General features: G+C 35.1%; 1 protein-coding gene across 1 annotated transcript in view; it reads left to right on the top strand.

Annotated features, from left to right (window-relative positions):
• TM9SF3 (transmembrane 9 superfamily member 3) overlaps positions 1–19807 on the top strand; it is a 60260-nt gene extending 40453 nt beyond the window's left edge. The window contains exons 10-15 of the mRNA XM_045854503.1: positions 5703–5842; positions 8512–8580; positions 11550–11696; positions 12243–12326; positions 12446–12522; positions 16702–19807. Coding sequence (XP_045710459.1) covers positions 5703–5842; positions 8512–8580; positions 11550–11696; positions 12243–12326; positions 12446–12522; positions 16702–16769 — 585 coding nt within the window. The 3' untranslated portion in view covers positions 16770–19807. The remainder of the gene's footprint in view (positions 1–5702; positions 5843–8511; positions 8581–11549; positions 11697–12242; positions 12327–12445; positions 12523–16701) is intronic.
• Positions 19808–20684: the final 877 nt, after the last annotated feature.

The following is a 20684-nucleotide window of genomic DNA, read 5'->3' as shown; positions in this document are numbered from 1 at the left end:
TGCATTATACATGGGCATTACAGATTTGGTGAAGTAAAAATGCTAGGACAACTTAATTTCTCCTTTTTCGTAGGCTTTCGTAGGCTGGAAGAACGAAGAGTTATAGATAATTAATCTTGTTGGACAAGATGGACATGTAATAAATAATTACAGAATTAAAATATTGGGATGATGTTACCCATAATATGTTGCATACTATTTTTTAGTAGAATGTGACAGATATTCTTGACTTTCACCTATTCAAGTAATAGTTAATGACTAAAGGCATAATGATCTGATGATTAAGTTGAAAGGACAGGGGACCGGGGAGGAAGCTAGCAATATGGAATGGTGAAGACAGCATCTAAAACAGACTTAGCTGACTGAAGTGATGTGCCAGATCTAACAAGATGAATTATAAGGGCAGATACATTTGCATAGTACTTTGTAGTTTACAAAACCCAAAGAAGTAGGCAGAGCTAGTGATAAATGCATCATCCCTGTTTTGTAGAGGAGAAAACCAGGACTTAGTAGTAATTAAGAAAAATCACATTTTCTTTGTTATGGTACTGGTGGACTTTTTTTTTTTTTTTTAATCTTTTTTCTTTCCCTTGTGCCAAAAGTACTTCTAGCTTTATTCTGAGAGTGACAGACAGCCTTTGGAGAGCATTTGATGCCCCCCCCCTTTTTTTTCCATCTGTATGTTTTGTTTGTATGTATTGAAGTTTGAAGTATAATTAACATATGGTACATTATTTAAAGTGTGCAATTTGATGAGTTTTGAGATATGTGTATATTTGGGAAACCATCATCACAATAAAAAAAGGTATTTATCAAATCCAGAGGTTTCATTTTTTACCTTTGAAGTGAATCATCCCTTTTTTCCTCCTCTGTCCTTCCCTTCCCCATTCTCTGGTAACCACCAATCTGCTCTCTGTCACTATAGATTAGTTTGCATTACCTAGAATTTCATATAAGTAGAAACACACAATAAGTTCTTTTTTCACTCAGATAATTATTTTAAGATTTATTGGTGATGTTGCATGTATTAATAGTTTGTTCATTTGTATTGCTCATTAGTATTCTGTTGTGTGGATATAACTCAGTAATGCACATTTGGGGTGTTTCCAGTTTTGAGCTATTACACCATCCTGCTGTGAGTATCATGTACAGGTTTTTGTGTGGACACATGTTTGAGTTCTCTTGGATAAACAGCACAGTGGAATGGTTGAGTCATATGATAGTTTAACTTTTCAAGAAACTGCCATGTTTTTCTAAAGTGATTTTGTTATTTTACATTTGCACTAGCACTGTATAAGAGTTCTAGTTGCTCCATTATCTCTTGATAATGTTGCTAGTACTTGATAATGGTGCTATTTATATCCTTCAGTCTTTTTAATTCGAGCCATTCTGGTGGATGTGTAGTGGTGTCTCATTGTGGTTTTAATTTGCATTCCCCTTATGACTAATCACATTGAACATATTTTTGTTTGCTGATTTGTCATCCATATATTTATTGAATGTTCAAACTTTTGCAGGTATTTTAATAGATTATCTTGTTGAGTAATAAGAGTTTTTAGTATATTGTAGATGTAAGTCCTTTGTCTTACACATATTTTGCAAGTATATTCTCCTATTTTGTGGCTTGTCCTTTTATTCCCTTGTGTGTCCTTTGGAGAAAAAATTATTTTTTTTAAGTGAATTTTTTTTAGATTTTATTTCTTTATTATTAGAGACAGGGAAAGGGAGGGAGAGAACCATCAGTGTGTGGTTGTCTCTCACACGCCCCTCACTGGGGACCTGGCTGGCAACCCAGGCATGTGCCCTGACTGGGAATCGAACCAGTGACCCTTTACTTCGCAGTCCAGCTCTCAATCCACTGAGCCACATTAGCCAGGGCATGAAGAACAAATTATTAATTTTGAGGTCTGATTTATTGATTATTTTATAGTTCTTACTTTTCTGTTCTATTTAAGAAATCTTTTGCTAAACCAAAGATCAGTAAGCTTTCTTTGTATGTTTTCTGTTGGAAATTTTATGGTGATAGGTCTTTGATCCATTTTTGGTTAATTTTGTATATAGTGTGAGTGAAGGGCCAAGGATTTTATTTTGTTTATGGCTGTTCAGCTGTTCCAGCACCATTTGTTAAAAAAATTACCTTTTCTTCACTGAATTGCCTTAGCACTTTTGTTGATAATCAGTTGACCGCATGTGTGGATCAATTTCTGGATTCTGTTCTATTTTGTTGAATGATTTGTTCTGTTTTTTCGCCAGTACCACACTGTCCTGTTTATAGTTGTAAGTCTTGAACTCAGTTCTTCTTTTGCAGAGTTGTTTGGATTTTTTTTTAGGTTCTTTGCATTTCCATATAGAGTTTAGAATCAAATCGTTAATTTCTACAACAAGCCTGCTGGGATTTTAATTGGGATTGTGTTGAATCTATAGGTTAATTTGGGAAGAATTGACATCTTAATAATATTGAAAGTCTTTTGATTAATGAACACAACTTCTCTGTAATGTTTTATAGATTTTAGTGTTTAGGTTTTGTATATCTTTTGTCAACTTTAAGAATTTCATATTTTTATGCCTTTTGTAAATGGTATTTTTTAAATTTCAAATTCTGATTGTTGCTAATGTATAGAAAAACAGTTGATTTTTGTATATTGGCTTTGCACCCTACAACTTAGCTGAACTCACTTATTCTAATTTTTTGTAGATTCCTAAAGATCTTTTTATATAAATTATGTTATTTGTGAATAAAAACGCTTTTGCTTCTTCTGCCTTTCAAATCTTTTTTAATATTAATGATCATTTATAAAATTTTTTGTATTATTATTTTTTCATTGTTGTTCAAGTACAGCTATCTCCATTTTTACCCCCCCACACACACACAGACATACACCCCCACTCTCCCCTCCCCACCTGTGTATGCCTCTTGCTTCTTTTTCTTTATTGCACTGGCTAGAACCTCCTTCCATACAGTGTTGGATAGAAGCAGTGAGAACATGCATCCTTGACTTACTCCCTACCTTAGGGGGTAGTATTCAGGCTTGTGTCCTCAAGTAAGAGGTGGTTTTGTTTTTCAGATGCCCTTCATGAAAGTTCCCTTCTAATCCTAGCTTGCTGAGGTTTTTAAAATTGTGAATGGCTTTTTCTGCATCTTTTGAAGTGTTCTATGATTTTTTGGGGGGGCGCATTCTGGTAATGTGAATTGCATTGATTTTTTAATCTTAACTCAATCTTGCATTCATTCCTTTGATAATCCTCAATTTGTTTTGATATGTTATTCATTTTATATATTGTTGGATTTTATTTGTTAAATTTTGTTGGGGTTTTTTTTAATCTATATTATGAGAGAATATTTATGAGAGTCTATATTTTTCTTATAATATCTTTATTGCTGGTGTTGATATCAGGATAATACTAGCTTCACCCACTATGGAAAACAGTATGGAGGTTCCTCAAGAAATTAAAAATAGCACTGTCATATGATCCAGCAGTTCCACTCCTGGGTATTTATTCAAAGAAAATGAAAGCCTAGAATAAGTTTTTAACTTCAAATCCAGCGTTTGTTCTATTATAGTACTAAAATGACCCAAGAAACAGAATGCGAGTTATTTATTAGCATGTCGAAAATATCTGATAAAGTAGGTTTCTTATATGTATTTGTGCTTGAGTTGGCGGTGCCGTGATTACTAGATACTACTGTCAATTAAATTGAAGCTAAATCATTTTTATATAGATATAAAGTCATAAAAATGTATGAGCTAGATATGGATGATAAAATTGTCTACTCTGAGCAGGTATTGAAGAAATGTATAAGCATAATGGCTAACAAGACTCTATTTCCTGAGACTCACCTTACTTATGAACAATTACTGCCTCTATAACACTAAATAAAATTTATATCCTTAGCATTAGGCTAAGTCTAAAATAGTCAATTTCAGGCTAACCCTTTCTGCCCTATGCACACTACAGATTTCCCAAAAGGCCAGTCTGGAAGCAAAAGAATGAGTAATAGCCACATTGTTGGTTTGTGACTGAGACTGAGACGAGTCGGCCAGTTGGTACCTCTGTGGGTTTTTGAGTACTGCTGGGCAGTGCTTGTTGGTAACTGGGTCTTATGTAGATGTGAGAGGCCCTCGACCTGGACTCCGTCTTTCGTCTCCCCCCTGCCTGTTTTCACTCTCCACTGGTTCATGAACAGTGGGAGACCTGCAGGCTAGGGGAGGGCCCGTATTGGTTTGTGTTCCAGAGTTTTCACCAGTGCATTGGACTAATGTTTTTTTAACTCTTAGCTGCTAAATTTAATTTTAAAATAAAATCTTAATATGGAAGCAAAATACAGAAGAGATACAAGCGTGATTCTATTAGCATAAATAAGTTTTATAAATTGAGTATTTTAACATTTTAAGTTTCTGAGAGCAATAAAGTTGTGATGAATACAAATCTAATATCAAGGAGTATAATAGTCCAGTCCTCTCTTCGTCAGTAACCAGTTTATTTGGTTGAATATCAGTATTGAGAGAAATTCTGACTTCATGGATGATTTAGTTCCCTGTGACATTTTGTAAAACAGCTTCCCTTGCAATTTCAGAGTATTCTTCAAGTAAACTCATCCAAAACTTGAGCATAAAGAAGTAGAAAATTGCTTTCACAGTTCAATCACTAACAGTTTTAACAAACTGCTCATATTTTTTTAATCTTATATTTAAAAAGTCAGATAAGAAAAAGGGAAAAAACACATGATAAACAGTTAATAATATCTTGATGAGGCTGTTTATAGGTTCTTGTATTAACTGTTCTTCATTTCTTTCTTCGGTTTTCATTACACTTTTTTTCTTACTTTTACTTTCTATTTATTAGAACCCCAAAATGTATAATTGAAAGAGATCTTAGAGGTGATAGGATCCTACTTCATTTTTCAGAAGTTCAGAGTGAAATGATCTTAACCAAATGCTGGCTTGCAAAGCATTTGAGTTTGTGTCCTTCTGTACCCAGATTTATATAGAGAAAAAAAGCCACAAAAATAAGTATTTTCTCAATTGACAACTTTGGTTCCAGAATCTTGACATGGCCTTCCTTATAACTTTAGACTTGGAATTACTAAGAGAAAAATATTCATACTATTTTAGTAATGACACACATGTAAGAAATAGAGCTACGCGTCTGTTGTTAAGAACCTAAGGTAGTCTAGAGTAGAGATGAGCATGGTCTTTGAGACAGGCAGATCTGAACTGAAATTTTCGTCTGGCTGCCTGCTAGCCTGTGATATCATGGCTGTTACTTAGTCTCTCTAAGCCTCATTTTCTTCATTTGTAAACTAGTGAAATGTATGTGAAGCTCTTTGTGCATATTAGGAGCTCAATAAAGTATAGCCAAGTAAATAAGTTGGTTATAATGAGGAAAGATAAAGGATATGTTATAAGAATGACAGCTGAAAAGTGAAGGAAGAGAGAAAAGGACTATAGCAGAGACCGTATGGAAGAATAGGGAAAATGAAGTAGAAACACTTCAACTTATGTTTAGTTTGATACCAATATTTTAAAACACATTCTTTTCTTATTTTTATTAGTGTATATTTTGTATAATTTTAACCCATATTGAACCTAAATGTTTTCTTTTGTGATCCAATTGTGTTTAAATTTTTAAGTGTCCCTTTTATTTATTTTTATTATTGTTATCGTTCTGAGTAATCACACACATTTTAATTTAATTTACAGGTGGCCGTTTGTTGCATCTGTTTTTTTGTTATTCTTCCTCTAAACCTCGTTGGTACAATACTTGGCCGAAATCTGTCAGGTCAGCCCAACTTCCCTTGTCGTGTCAATGCTGTGCCTCGTCCCATACCGGAGAAAAAATGGTAAAGAGAACGCGAATCTCACGTGATTGTTTCTCACAATGTAGAATTTCTTAAGGCTGTTATATATACCTAACTTTTAGAATTATCATATATTTGTAAGAATGACTCTCTTAAGTTTTAACTTAAGAATTTGTCTTTTGGTATTTTTCATCTTGTATTTTTAGAAGTGGTAATAAATTTTATCCTGACTTCACTTTCTGAATATTGGTGCCATACAGATAAGTCAAATGCTTTGATAAGTACACTTGTGTATAGAGGTGGGTGAGAACTAAAGCTGCATTCAGTTTATAACTGCAGCATATAGGCCAAGTTTGACCTGCTGCTGTTCTTACTAAAAAAAGTTTTGTTGGAACATGCCTGTGTGTTCACACATTTTCCATGATTGCTTCTGCAGTGCAGCATTGGAATTGAGTAGTTATATCTGAGACCATGTCACCTGCAAAATCTGAAGTATTTACTGTCTGAACCTTTACAGAAAAAGTTTGACAGTCCCTCATTTATAATTTGATTTTCCTTTCCAGATATTTTATTAGTCTAAACAATGCTGACACACATTTATAGTCATATATATCCTACCATTTGAGAGATTAATTAGGTATGAGACCAGTTGTAATTTGCTAACTTGCCATCTTTATCTTCACTTTTGGGATAGTATAGAATAAATACATTGTCACATTGTATGTACGAAATACGTTCTTGAGGACCTGCTGTAACTCAAGATTAATCCTGTCAAAGGATGACAAGTACTTCTGTTTAACAGGCGAAGAGACTCTTCTATTGCCACCATGTAAACATAGTTTACAGTTTATTTGGCCATTCAGCTTTTAATTTATGATTCTTGATGGGTTTTTAATTTGAGATGATTTGCATTTTTTTCAAATTTTGGAAATAAAAGATGTCATTAATAGGTTTGTAATTCAAATTTGAGCAGAACAGGAACTCAATGTATATATATAGTGTGTCTTAAAAGTAGTAAGTTGAATATTATATTTAATAACAGTATCAAATGTAAAATTTATTACATTGATTCATTCTATTCTGCATTTTTTTCCTAGCCCTTCCTTGCAAACAGAAATAGAACAGTCTTACTATACATCTCCTACATTCTCCATCTCATAAGAATAGCTATACAGATTATACATGTTCATAACAAAGGATATATATTGAGGCCTCTGTTCTCAGATATTTAACCACATTGTAAATATAGCTTCTGTTCAGATACTAATATAGTCTTTTGTAGACTTGGAGGTATATAGACACTTATAGAAATTGAGGCTGAATAAAATACCCTCTGTAGTTGAAAGGAGAATAATCTATTCTAGTCTTAGAAATTGTTCATATTCTTTTCTTAGATTGGTCTTACGAGAATTTTGTAGTCTTTTTTTTTAATTCAACTATATTTTTCAAATTTGATTGTTAAGGCCTGTGGCTATCCTGATCTTCACCTATTACTGAGGAGAATAAGTTGATGGGAAAAGCATAGTCAGAAATAACCGAAGTTCCTCTCGGTCACCAGGGCTCGAAAAGGGGAGGAAGGAACAACCATGTCTTGCATTTAGGTGTAGGGAGGCCCGTATCTTCATTTGCTTTATATGAACACATGGGAACCAGCATTGATTACTGGATCTGGCTCTCACTGTGTCACATAGGGCAGATCATTTTTAACCTCTGTAGGTCTTGACTTTCTATAAAATGAGGAAGACTAAAATGATTTTTAAGGTTTTTTCCCCAGAATTTCCCAAAGAATTCTTAAATTCTTTGATTTTTTTCTCAGTCCTTTAGTCTATTCATTCCAGAGGTAGTAGTTTAGTACCTTCCTTTTATGTGCCAGACACAGTGCTGGGCCCTGGATGTAGCTGGATGAATAGCTTCTGCCTGCCAGTGTTTATGATCCAGTGAAGTGTGGTATGCATGTAATCAAACAGTTACAGTGTAGCCTGGTAAGTGTCATGATGGACTAGGGTTCAGAGGGTAATGGAAGAATGGGGGAACAACCCACCTCTTCCTGGGAGACTTAGAAAAGGCTTTACAGGGAGACACTTGAGCTGGCACTTGCAGAGAAGTATGAGACAAGATAAGGCATTCCAGGTAGAGAATTACCAGTTGCAATTAGTACATGTTTGTTGAGTTTAATGAATAAGGTTTGAAATTTATTTATTTGATTCTTTGGCTCCATTGTAACTCAGAACTCATACTATCCTAATTGTGTAATCCATAGCAAAAGGAATTCCTGAACCAATGAGAGAGTGAGCAAAGAAATGGCAAGGCCACAGTCTGGGAAACATTATTCAGATAGGGGTCTCAAGACTTTATTTCTCTCTTGCTTTCTGTAAAGTAAATGCCTGTAAAGTTCTTAGAAGTTACTGAGAGATATAGAAATAAGCAGACACTTAAGAGTCTTTTTTGAATTCTGCCGGCAAGAATTGGTATTCCCCAAATTCTTAACACAGCCTTTAATGCTGGAAAGAATTCTGACTATATTCTAGGACTAATTTGAAGTCGCTCCTCTGTGTTGTGCCTCCTTGGATTTTAATTTCTCTTACCGATTTGTTTCTATCCTTTAAATTGTTTTTAAGTGTCAAGCATCTGCTTTGTATATCAGGATTTATATGGTATAACATAAAATCAAATCATGCTAGAACTTTACTGTTAATTTTAATATTTTCCAGGTTTATGGAGCCGGCAGTTATTGTTTGCCTGGGAGGAATTTTACCTTTTGGCTCAATCTTCATTGAAATGTAAGTTTTGGCAATGTATTTATGCTTTGAGGGGTTTAATTGTAATTAGAGAATTTAGGAGTTGGAGTAGGATAGGAAAGCATCTAACAGAGTTAGTCTGCTAGTTCCTGGCTTCCAGAAAGGGGGTCTGTATGTCTTTCTAAAAGTAGTTTTCTGCTCTGTTCTTAAATATTCAGGTGAATTTTATACTTTTTTGTATTATGTTCTAGATCTCTGTCATTTTACAGGAATTCGTAGAAATCAAAGCATGCATTGTAGAGAATGCTAGACCCCACCACCTTTTGATCACATGAATTATATAAGGAATTACTGGCTTTTATTGTATTTTTTAAATTTTCTGAGGGTTCAGAGAACTAGGTAAACCATTTCCTACCTGTCAGACTATTCTGATGTCTTTGAATGCATAGCCATTCCTAGTTTCCCTCCATAGAGACTTGCAGGAGCACTGGGAAATATGTATGTGTTTGGGGGTGAGAGGTATGCCACCGTGTGCCCAGTTTACCATGCTTCACAACTGCATCCTTGGTTACCACTGCAAATGTCAGCCTTTCTTTTCTCAGCCTGTGTTCTGGTGCTTCTTGATGGGAATGCTCTGATATCTTAGGCAAGACAGTTCTTTGTGTGGGACTTTGTCCAGAACTGCAGCCATACATCTCTGGCCCTTGCCCATGAAATGCCAGTCATTGTAACTGCTCAAAATTCCTCTACACGTTTCCTTCCAGGTGCCCCACTGCTGATTCTCTCCTGTACAGTGGATGCCTCCTTAACAGACATGAATGGATCTGATAGTTGGTTAATTGAAAAAATTGGCTCGTGTAAAGCAATTAAAAAAGATACACACATAACATTTTTTAACATTTTATTTTACAAAACAACTCAAGGTACATTCTTCACTGATTTTTTTTTAAAATGTAAACCCCAGGTCTTTGATTTGTATCTAGTTGCTGTTTCCATCATTTTTCCTTTAACATTCATTATACATCTTCTGTGTTTTCTAGTCATTTTAAAGTGGGACAAGAACATAAAGTCCTGTCTGAAGTCCTTCTAGATTGGAACACTTGCCCTTCAGTCTTTTATAGCCATCTCACCCACACCTTGTCTTGGAACTTTTTTCTTTTTTTTTTTTTTAGCAGTTCACCTTACTGAAGTTTTCCAAAGCATTCAAAATAATTTTTATAGAAATCACATATCCTTTTTGGTCTTATGTGTGTTTCTTGGTTTCTATGAGATGTAATTAAATTGTCTAATTACACTAACAAGTACAGCCAACATAGATTTGGGCAAACTGTGGGTGGCCACCCACCCGCCGTGGGAGTTAGTCAGTACCTTGGAGAGGGATAGGACGGGGTGTGTGTCACTTCAGCCCGTGGTTTAAGAAAGCTAGTTCAGGAACAGCTTCTGCCCTTTCAGTCCGGTGCTGCTGTGAGTCCTCGCCCTGATTTGGCCCCTGACTATTTTTGCCATTCTGCTCCCATCCTCTCTTCCTTCCGATTCACATCTCTTCATGCTTTGCAGGTCCTCTGTTCTGTTCTGTTAGATAGTCTTTCTGCTTATCTTTAACTTCTGTTTTGACCTCCTTCACACCCAGTCTCCTCTTGGTAGTCAAACTAATCTTTTTAAGGTATCAATCTGATCATATCATTTCTTTGCTAAAGACTTCTTATTTTCACTGAGGTAAGTCCAAACTCTACCACATGGCCCTGTTCACATCTCCAAACTCATCTCTTGGCACTCACCATTCATTTGAGGTTCTGACCATACTGACCTTTGATTTTTTTCAAAATACAGAGAATTCTCTTATTTGTGAGCCCTTGCCTTTGCTGTTTCTATGCCTGGAACATTCTTCTAGCTCCCTCTATCTCCTGCCCCTCACACCCTGTCCCTGACATATCTTTCTCACCCTGCTGCCCCCCCCCCCCCCAAATCTCACCCAGCCAAACCAGTAAGATGCACTTCTTACATGCATTGGTAGAGCACATGTCACAGTGCATCGTGATTGCCCCTTTACTGGTGTTCCCTGCCAAACAGTAATCTCCTTGAGGGTAGAGACCATGTCGTCTTCACAGTTGTATTCTCACTGCTTCCCTGATATGTGGTGGGGACTCTGTAAGTATCCTGAAAGAATGAACGATGAACAGATCAACCAGCGAACATCTAGAGAACAGGAGAAAGAAGCTAGAAGACCCTTTCTAATTGAATGATGGTTTGGGTAATAGAATTAGAATGGCCTTTTTCTTAGTGTAAAAATTTTTTTTTAATTCCTATTGTGTGATTTCTTTAATATAAATACAAAACACAGGCAGAACTATAGTGTAGTGTTGAGGGTTGTGGGCTTAAGTGGCAGAGTGGGGACCACTCTGTGTAAAAGGTGGAGGCCGTTACAGAGGCACGAGGGGAGTTGCTGGGCGGAGACGGTGTTCTCTTCTCACTCTGGATCTTAGTGTAAAATCCTTTCACTCTTTTCCTTACTGCCCTTTGAAGAGAGCGTGAAGTTTCTTCAGCCTTTCTTGTCCTAGTTTTGTCCCACCTGATTGTATGTACATCATTACCCTATCAAACCTAGTGTTTTATTTAATAGGATTTTGTTTAAAATACAAAGTGCATTGCTTGAGTAGTGTTGTATCTAGAGAAAAAGTGAAAGAATGAGGGAATTGACTTTATTTTATAAACACGAATTTTTTGCTATTTTCATTTGTTTTTCCATATTTTACTTCTTTAAGCTTCTAATTTATTCAGTTTCCTTAGATATAAGTGCCCCACTAAAGCGATTGTTCTTGAAAGATTATCCAAGAATATTTTTAGAGCATTTTAGACTATTTAATAGATGAAAAAAGGTGAGGGAAATTGTTGGAAGTTACTCAAAAGAAAAATGTTGAAATTTAAGTGAGAACTAAGATGTGAAACTTAGCAAGAGCAAGGTGAACTTCAAGGTAGAGACTAGAAAACTGTCTTTTTTGCATTTTTTTTAGGTATTTCATCTTCACATCTTTCTGGGCATATAAGATCTATTATGTCTATGGCTTCATGATGCTGGTGCTGGTCATCCTGTGCATTGTGACCGTCTGTGTGACCATCGTGTGCACGTACTTCCTGCTAAACGCAGAGGATTATAGGTGGTGAGTGCTTATTTCTGAGGAGAACCTCGGGGGACCCTAATATTTTAAAATAAGTTTCCTTTTGAAGTATATCAAGTGAAGTAAAAGATACATATAGGAGCTTTGTTACTTAAGACAGAATAGGGAATTTTTTTCAGTTGTAAAAATGATGAAGATAAAGATGATTTTCTGTTATAAAATGATGAAAAGTAGTATCATTTTCTTTTGTATTAATGAGGATCACTATGTTAGAAATATTTTTACAAAGTGCTTAATGTGAAAAGAGCTTTATGAGGAAGTATTGCTCTGTGTTAATTAAACAGAAGGAGATAGGTCTGAAAAGGAAATGGTTATTTAAAGTCACTTATACTAGGGAATCTGACAAAATTGAGGATCTCTTCTTTCAGTTCTTAGGTTCTCTCCCTGTTGATATATTTAAATGCAAAATACATGCATTTGTTTTTAAAGATACAAAGTTTTAAAGGATTTTTTAAAATAAAATTCTTTGCATTTTAAAATCCTCATTTCAGTGCCATTCATTCAAAAGAGCTGTATTTTTCCCCCCAGGCAATGGACAAGTTTTCTCTCTGCTGCATCAACTGCAATCTATGTTTACATGTATTCCTTTTACTACTATTTTTTCAAAACAAAGTAAGTTGACACATTTTTGTTTGTATTTAGGAAACTGCACTTGTCATTTAAATACTAGAATTTAAGGCCTTATGTTGAAAGTAAAAATTGATATATGTAGTTATTTTGTTTTATTTCAGGATGTATGGCTTATTTCAAACATCATTTTACTTTGGATATATGGCGGTATTTAGCACAGCCTTGGGGATAATGTGTGGTAAGTTCTGAAATTCTTAGAATATCGTGAGTAAATCTTTGAGTGTTTCAGGATCAGAAAAACACAGTAATGAGGAATTAAGAAATGACATTCTGTTGTTTGATTAGGAACACCAAAATAAATTCCAGAGTCTGACTGACTTTTTTTTTTTAACATTTCATTTATTTATTTTTAGAGGGGAGGGTAAGGGAGGAGAGAGGGAAAGAAACACCAGTGTTGGTTGTATCTTGCATGCCCCCTACTGGGGACCTGGCTCACAACCCAGGCATGTGCCCTGACTGGGAATTGAACCCACGACCCTTTGGTTCACAGGCCAGCACTCAATCCATTGAGCCACACCAGCCAGGACATTTTTCTTTTTCTTTTTGAGTTCTGCCTTTAGCTATGGGGTGGGTAATAGAATAAGGCAGATGTGATCATCTTGTTAAAAGCTAGGTCCTGGTATGACATTTGTGGACCCTTTAAGTATACCAGGATTGCATTTTTTCCTTCCATCAGAAGAATCTCTTCTGCAGATTGGTGGTTTTCAGAGATGTGAGGTGTGGCTGTAGGCAAAATGGGTGAAGGTGGTCAAAAGGTACAAACTTGCAGTAATATGATGAATAAGTCCTGGGGATGTAATGCACAGCATGGTGACTCTAGTTAGTAATACTGTATTGTATGTTTGAGAGTTGCTACGAGATTAGATCTTAAAAGTTCTCATAAGAAAAACAGTTTTAACTGTATGGTGATGGAGAGTAACTTGAAGTGTTGTGGTAGTCATTTCACAGTATATTCTTATATCACATAACTGGTATGTGATATATCACCTGAAACTAGTATGTTTTATGTCAGTTAACAGAAAGAATCTGTTCTGCCCTGGCCTGCGTGGCTCATTTGGCTGGAGCATCGTCCTGTACACCAAAAAGTGGAGGGTTCCATCCTTGGTCAGGGCACGTACCTAGGTTACAGGTTCAGTCCCTTTCCTGTCAGGGTGCAGATGGGAGGCAACCAGTCGCTGTTTCTCTGTCACATTGATGTTTCTCTTTCTCTCTCTCCCTTCCTCTCTCTAAAATCAATAAAGATGTGCTTTATTGTCAAGTAGTAAAATTCATTCCATACATAGGCTGTAAGGGAAGACAGCTCTCTCTGTTACAATCACATGTTTTATTTACAGCTGTTGTGATAACCTTTTTCTGTGATAGTTAGCCAGCTTTGGGGGAAAGATGAGTGGGACTTGAAGGTTACAACTAGATTTGTGTCACTGGGGGAACACCCTGGTGTATCTTTAGGCAATTAGAAGGTTCCTTTAGTATTATTGGCCATCCTTCCTTCAGAAGATTGCTCATTGAGTGCCTCTTGATGTAATCTTAGATGTTTCTTGATTATCACACCATGCAGTGAGGTATAGAATTATGGGATTAGACAGAGGGTTAAATTTTTTTCTTGACTTGATATGTGATCTGTGAACTAGAGAGGTAATATCTTGACGTTTACAAAGAAAATGGAATGAATTTAGCTAAAATGTTTTAGTGCTTTTCCTTTTGAAATTTCATTTGGCTGCCTGGAGATCTTGGCACATGTACAGTTCCCTGGTGTTCTGGCAGTGTCTCCGTCTTTATTCTTGAATGGGTGTGTATGCCTTCAGTGCTGATCAGTTTGGGGGCAGAGGAGGTACAGTCAGGCCGTGACTGACTCACATGTCATCACAATACAGAATTACACATACTCATCAGGTTATGTGTGTATCAGTAATTGAAAGAAAAATATTTGTTGATTTTTTTAATGTAGAAAAGGAAATAGATGTATCTGTTAAGGTGGGAAGAAGATTGTTACAGTCTTTATATTTTGAGCATAGCCTTTTAGTGTTAAAGAAATTAACTTTAAAAGTGTATCTCTATATATTATTCCCAAGACATTTACTTCTCTACAGAGCATATTCAGTATCTTTTTCTTATAAAGTCATATTTTTATAAGCTTATTCTTGAAGTACTCCCATAAGATTATGCGAAATGATTCTCTTAATTTGATACTGTTTTGGTTTTAAGCATATCTGCTCAAAGGGGAAAAATGTTTTGTAAGTCTAGGAAATTAGATTTGATTATTGGACTAGTGTTACATTATGCCAGTTAAATTTTTGATTCTAGTTAAAATCTTACAGATACTTTTATGTTCTAAGAATTTGTGATCATGAAGTGTAATAATTCATATAAATAAATGTCTATTCATTGCAAAAGTAGTTGGAAGTAGGTTTGCTTTGTTTAGATGAGGGTTTCTTTTTGAAATTTTAATATTTAATTGTGGGAAATTTTCAAATATATACAAAAAGAGGGATAATTTATCTGTCTATGTATCTGTATATCTATAATGAGTCCCTCTGTACCTAACACACCTAGTGTCAGTAATATCTCCCAGCCCTCTCATCTTGTTTATATTTCCACATTACCTCTCTTTTATTCTGACATGAATCTCGAACATCATGTCATTTCAACTGTAAACATTTCTATGTATAAGAATATATTATGTATAATTCTAAAATATTATTATATTACATTCTGATATATGAATAAAATATACTTGAAGTATACTTTTACATATAGTAATATTTCAATGTATACATATAAATATAATTCCTTAATATGCTCAGATATTCAGTATTAGAATTTACCTGACCTATCCCCATTTCTCTTCTCATTCAGCTCATTGTGGTCAAGATCAGGTTATGGTCCATGCAGTGCCTGGTTAACATGTCTGAGGCTCTTTTAATCTATTGACATTCCTTTTCTTTTCCCCTCCAATTTATTTAAGAAACTTGGGGTTTTGGGGTTTGTTTGCTTTAATTCCTGTAGAGTTTTTCACACTCTGGGTTGCTGGTGGTAGCCCTGAGGTGCCGTTTAATGTTTCTCCATCTGATTCTCTTCATATTTCCTTTAAAGTGATTTGTCGGCTTGATCATACTAAAGAATACTTACCTAAGAGTATTTTGTGGTTTTTAAACTTTTGAGGCACTTGATGTCTGGCTGTCTCTCTCTGTGAGGTTAGCAGCATTGGTAACTATTGCTAGCTGGAGTAGCTCATTAGTGATTATAATATTTTAATTTTGTTGTTCTTTTTATACTTATTATCTGGGATAATTCTGTGAGGAGAAACTTCTTCCATCAACCGCTTGGTTACCTTGAGGTCCAGTTATATGTAGGAAAGGCAGAATAGACTTGTGTGTTTCCTTGCATATACATTTGCTGTAAAAGTTAGTTCAAAGGCAGCCATTTAGGCACGTGTGTGTGTGTGTATCATTATTAACTCATGGAAGACTTACTTTTAAGCTTTCAATAATACTGGGCTAGATGCTAAATTCCTAAATCCAAGGAGAATCTTCTCTATGACTTAAATGACCAGCTGTCTTACACTAAAGATAAAGATCCCTTAGTATTTGCAGTAAAGAACTATTCAGTTCATTTATTCATTCAACAAATATTTTGGGGGTACTTTATCATGTGCCAAGCACTGCAGCGTTGGAAATGTGTACTTAATTAACAAAACAGAAAAGTACCCCTGCTTCCTGGTGTTTTGAGCCCCAATCTGAGGCTGAATATTCAAAAACAACATTTCAAAACTTCCCACCTACTTATGTGTGTCTTGTGCCCATTTGCTCAAATATGTCTTCCATTCTGCAAACTACACAGCTTCTACAATTTTAACATAAAAAAGAAACCCTCAGAATATGCTTCTTCTCTAGAGCTGCAAATGCCACTGAGCCATGGTCTTCAGACCTTCCCTAAGAGAATTTTCGGTCACTTCTTACCTGTAAGGTTTCATATGGTTTAGGGAACATGTTAATATTGGTTTAATGACCTAGAATAATATATGCTCAACTTTAAAAAAAGACATGTATTTTTTATTAACAGGTTTTTTCAATATCAAATTATTCCTGTTTTATGAGATGCAATTTAATTGATATATTTATTGATTACATATGTAATAGATACTCAATTCTAAAAATATATTAGGCCACACTTGGTGTATGTCATTAACAGGCAATTTCCCAAACAAACGGTATCATTTTAATAAGTTCAGAGAGAATATTAACCTTAAAGACATCTTAAAAAATAAATAACTTTCCAAAGCAGTGGGCAATTAGTGTTTCTAAATGATACTGTACTGTATGTATTTGTTTCAAAACATCTTATTTTCTCTTTACAGGAGCAATTGGTTACATGGGAACAAGTGCCTTTGTCCGAAAAATCTATACTAATGTGAAAATTGACTAGCAACCCAAGAAAACCTGGAACTTTGGATCAGTTTCTCTTTCACAGGGGTGGAACTTGCACAGCAAAAAAAAAGCGCAAGAAGAGATTTGGGCGTTAACACTGGGTACTTTGTGGGTCTGTCTTTCATGGACGGCGTAACATCTATTTCCATTGATCCTAGGTTCTTACTGACTGCTTTCTCCAACTGTTCACAGCAAATGCTTGGATTTTATGCAGTAGGCATTACTACAGTACACGGCTGATCTTCCCCAAAACTAGCTCATTAAAGATGATAGACCAGCTCTCTTCAATGAAGAGGACAAATAGTTTATTTAAAGCATTTGTTCCAATAAAATAAACAGAGGGAGACTTGGATGCTAAAATTACATAAATAGAAATCTTCCTGGCACTTAGTGTTTCTACGTTACTGAAAAATGATGTTCCAGAAAGATTACTTTTGTCTCTTATTTTTACTGCTATCATCAGCCTATTGTGGGACACTTTTATATACTGAATCGGGGTTTGCTTTTGACCTGGTTGTGTTTTTTTTTTTTTATTCAACTGCATCCTTTTTTTAAAAGAGAATTAAAAATATTAAATTCTGCATGTAATATATCTGCTGTCATCACAGTTGGACCAACTTCCCATTTATTTATCTTAAAACTAACTAGTTACATCTTAATTCCATCCAAAGAAGATACAGTCTGAAGATAGAGGTGTACTCTCTACAATGCAATTTACTGTACAGTTAGAAAGCAAAGTGTTAAATGGAGAAGATATTTGTTTTTATTAAACATTTTGAGATTTAGATAAACTACATTTTAACTGAATGTCTAAAATGATTATTTTTTTCTCCCTCTTCCCCAAGTTAGTCTTACATCTTTTTTGGGTTTGAATGAAGGTTTTACATAAGAAATTATTAAAAACAAGGGGGTTGGTTAATAAATGTATATAACATTAAATAATGTAATGTAGGTGTAGATTCCCAAAGCATTTGGATGTACAGATCGACTTCGGAGTACTTTTTTCTGATGATGATTGGTGTAGAAATTTGTGAATTTGGGCGGCTTTTTACATCTTGCCTACCACTGCATGAAACATTGGGGTTTCCTCAAAATGTGTGTGTCTTCTTTTTGGGGGGGTTGTTTTCTTCTGTTTCTTTTCTGAGACTCCTACAGGAGCTAAATTTGTAATTTAGAAACATTTAATTTTGTTAATCCTGTCTGGGGCACTTAAGTAACATCTAAAGCATTACTGCTTTAGAGTGTTAAAATAAAATTTCCTGACCAAATTGTTTTGTGAAAATAGATGTGTTTGCAATTTAAAGCTATCTTTTCAAAAGGCAGTATTACTGAATACATTTTTTGAGTATATTATAAATTATGCTTTTCTAATACAGGGAACCCACACTTTCAAGTCCTCAAACTTGCTCACACCTATTGATAGGTTATCCAGTACCGTCACAGACCGAGTGACAAACCCTTTGCATGAAACTGTGGCACACAGATCTGTCCAGGTTGGTGTCCTGTGTGAAGTGGGAAAGGGGTAGGAGTGGTTAGCTTACTATCGGGTGGGCAAATAAAGGTCACAGTTTTTCTAAGAGAAGTGATTTTAATTTTGAACGCATCTTTCTGGAACTATTCATAATGTGAAGTTTTCCTAGAACCGTTGAGTTTCTAGTTTAATAGTTTGCTATGCAAATGACCACCTAATAATACTGTATATTGGTATTTTTAGAAAGAGTCAAAACAGCTATATTTAAACCTTATTGTGAAACTCATGCCATTGATAGTTACATAAGATGTTTTCATTACAAAATATGTTTATAAATTAATGGACTCTGCATTCAATCATGTGGTATGTAAGGACTATAATGAGTGAAAAGTTTGATTTCTTAACCACGTATGTGTGGCTGACAAATTTAGTCAGAAGCTGTAGGTAAATCTTCATGCCAAAATATTCTATTAAATATAATACACTGGTTCTTCCATTTTTTCTTCTTACCTGCCTTTAAGATCTTACAAGGAAAACTAAAAGTCAGTATTGAATGGCTTATATTTCTAACTACGTGTAAAGTATATATAACGGTATATAGTCTGTCTGATGGAGTGTAAGTTGGACAGCAAACTTTTGTTGTAATAAAATGAAATTTGTTTTTCATGAGTCTTGCAGGTAAGATGTAGGGTTTTTAGAGAAGGAGTGGTTTAGCTGCTTTCAGGTACACCATTTTCTATTAAATTGAGCTCTGTTTGAAATCCTGGAATTTTCAGTGAAAAATAATTTTCTAATTTCCATATAAAAAGCTCCATTAAAATGAATATAAATCACCTTGTAAAGTCCTTTAGAAAATATTTATTGATTTATGGCTTCATATGATGGCTGGATGTGGTGTGTCTTGAAGGAGATGTAATTCACAAATGGTTTGGCTCCCTAGTTCTCAGTTGTAGACTAGTAAAATAAAGTACTATTTAAAGTTAATTAAAGGGTGGGGTTTTTCTACTTTATTAATGCTGAGTACCTGTCTTTCATTTGTTAACATTATTTGCTCAACTTCCCAACTGATGCTTTGTGAATACTATAAAAAACTAAAGAAACTTTCCTCTTGTACCTATAAGCATATTTCTCCTAAAATTTAGCTACATCAGTAATTGACAATCCTACAAGAGTAGGATTAGGTGGAAATGTAATGGCTGGAGGGATGGTAAAATGTTCTCTAGTAGATTGTGTTGGGCTCCTAGATTGTACTGGATTTGCCCATAAACCAAGCCCCATACTCTTAGAACCCATTATTCTGTGGTGGTACCTGAGTGGTGAATGGTATATTCTCCAAGCAAATGGTATGCTTGGGTGTTTTCCATTGGGAGTGGATGGACCTCTTTATAAAGGTGGTTGCCACAAAATCCAGTTCTTCCAAAAGCCACTTTATTTAGGGTTCATTCACCAATTGTATTCATTTTGATAAAACTTTTACTTCTTAAATGTGTACTGTCTACCTTATGCCGAATGTCTTGCAAATAAATGTTACTTTAAAGTTTCCTGAATTTTTACAAAATGTAAAAGGAAAGATGCATTAATGTAATTGGTTCAGGAAAAACCACATACTTAAGGGCTTCTTTCTGTATATGAAGTCCAGGAAAGAAAAGCCTTCTGTCATCTGTACACTGTGCTTGTGGTTCCATCTGGGTGTTAAGTTTAGATTTTCGTGTGTCTTTGTGCTTCAGTTTATTGATTTATTGGAACACATAATAAATAGGAATAATGATGTATGAAAATACAAGTATTTATTAATGTTTTATATCTTCATAAAATTTCAGTTATGAAGCTATAGTTTAGCGATCAAGATGTTAGAGATAAGAGAAAGGACAATTTAAGATTGTTTGGAAGTGCATTCAGAAATAGACTAGATTGCGAGGTAGGGCAGATCAGAAAGTTAACGTACAGCTGCAGGAATTTTGTAAGATTTGAATTGAGCGTGAGGAATGCCTAGGCCCTCCTGTGCACATTTTCTAAAAGCTGCCTGATTTGACATTCTTACTGGAGCCCTAGGCAGGAATGGTGCAGAGACAAAAATAAAAACTAAGTTATTTCACTGTGCTAGGAAGTGGAATAAAGAACTGTTGTGAAAGCTGCTTATATTGAAGTATTGATGAACTAGGATTGCTAATAATTACTGATAAAGCAGCATTCTGTGTGTTTACCTCAGTTTATCAGTTTAAGTCATTTGAAGTCTTAAACATTTTAAATAGAGCTTAGGGCAAGGAAGAAATAACACGGAATTCTGTTTGAATGCCAACAGAGCACACCTGGAAAACGCAGTTTCACTTGGGCTTTTCAACTCTGTCAAAGTTGAGTCTATAAATCCCCACAGAGCACAGGTAATTAGTAACAGAGTTGGAAGGAAATAGTTACTGTTGGTAATTACTTCCATTTTGTACA

Source organism: Phyllostomus hastatus, unplaced genomic scaffold (assembly GCF_019186645.2).
Source record: "Phyllostomus hastatus isolate PE091 unplaced genomic scaffold, TTU_PhHast_1.1 phas_scaffold_1066, whole genome shotgun sequence".
Taxonomy (NCBI): Eukaryota; Metazoa; Chordata; class Mammalia; order Chiroptera; family Phyllostomidae; genus Phyllostomus; species Phyllostomus hastatus.
Note: the sequence above shows the minus strand (reverse complement) of the source record. Positions and strands in the feature narration are given on the sequence as shown.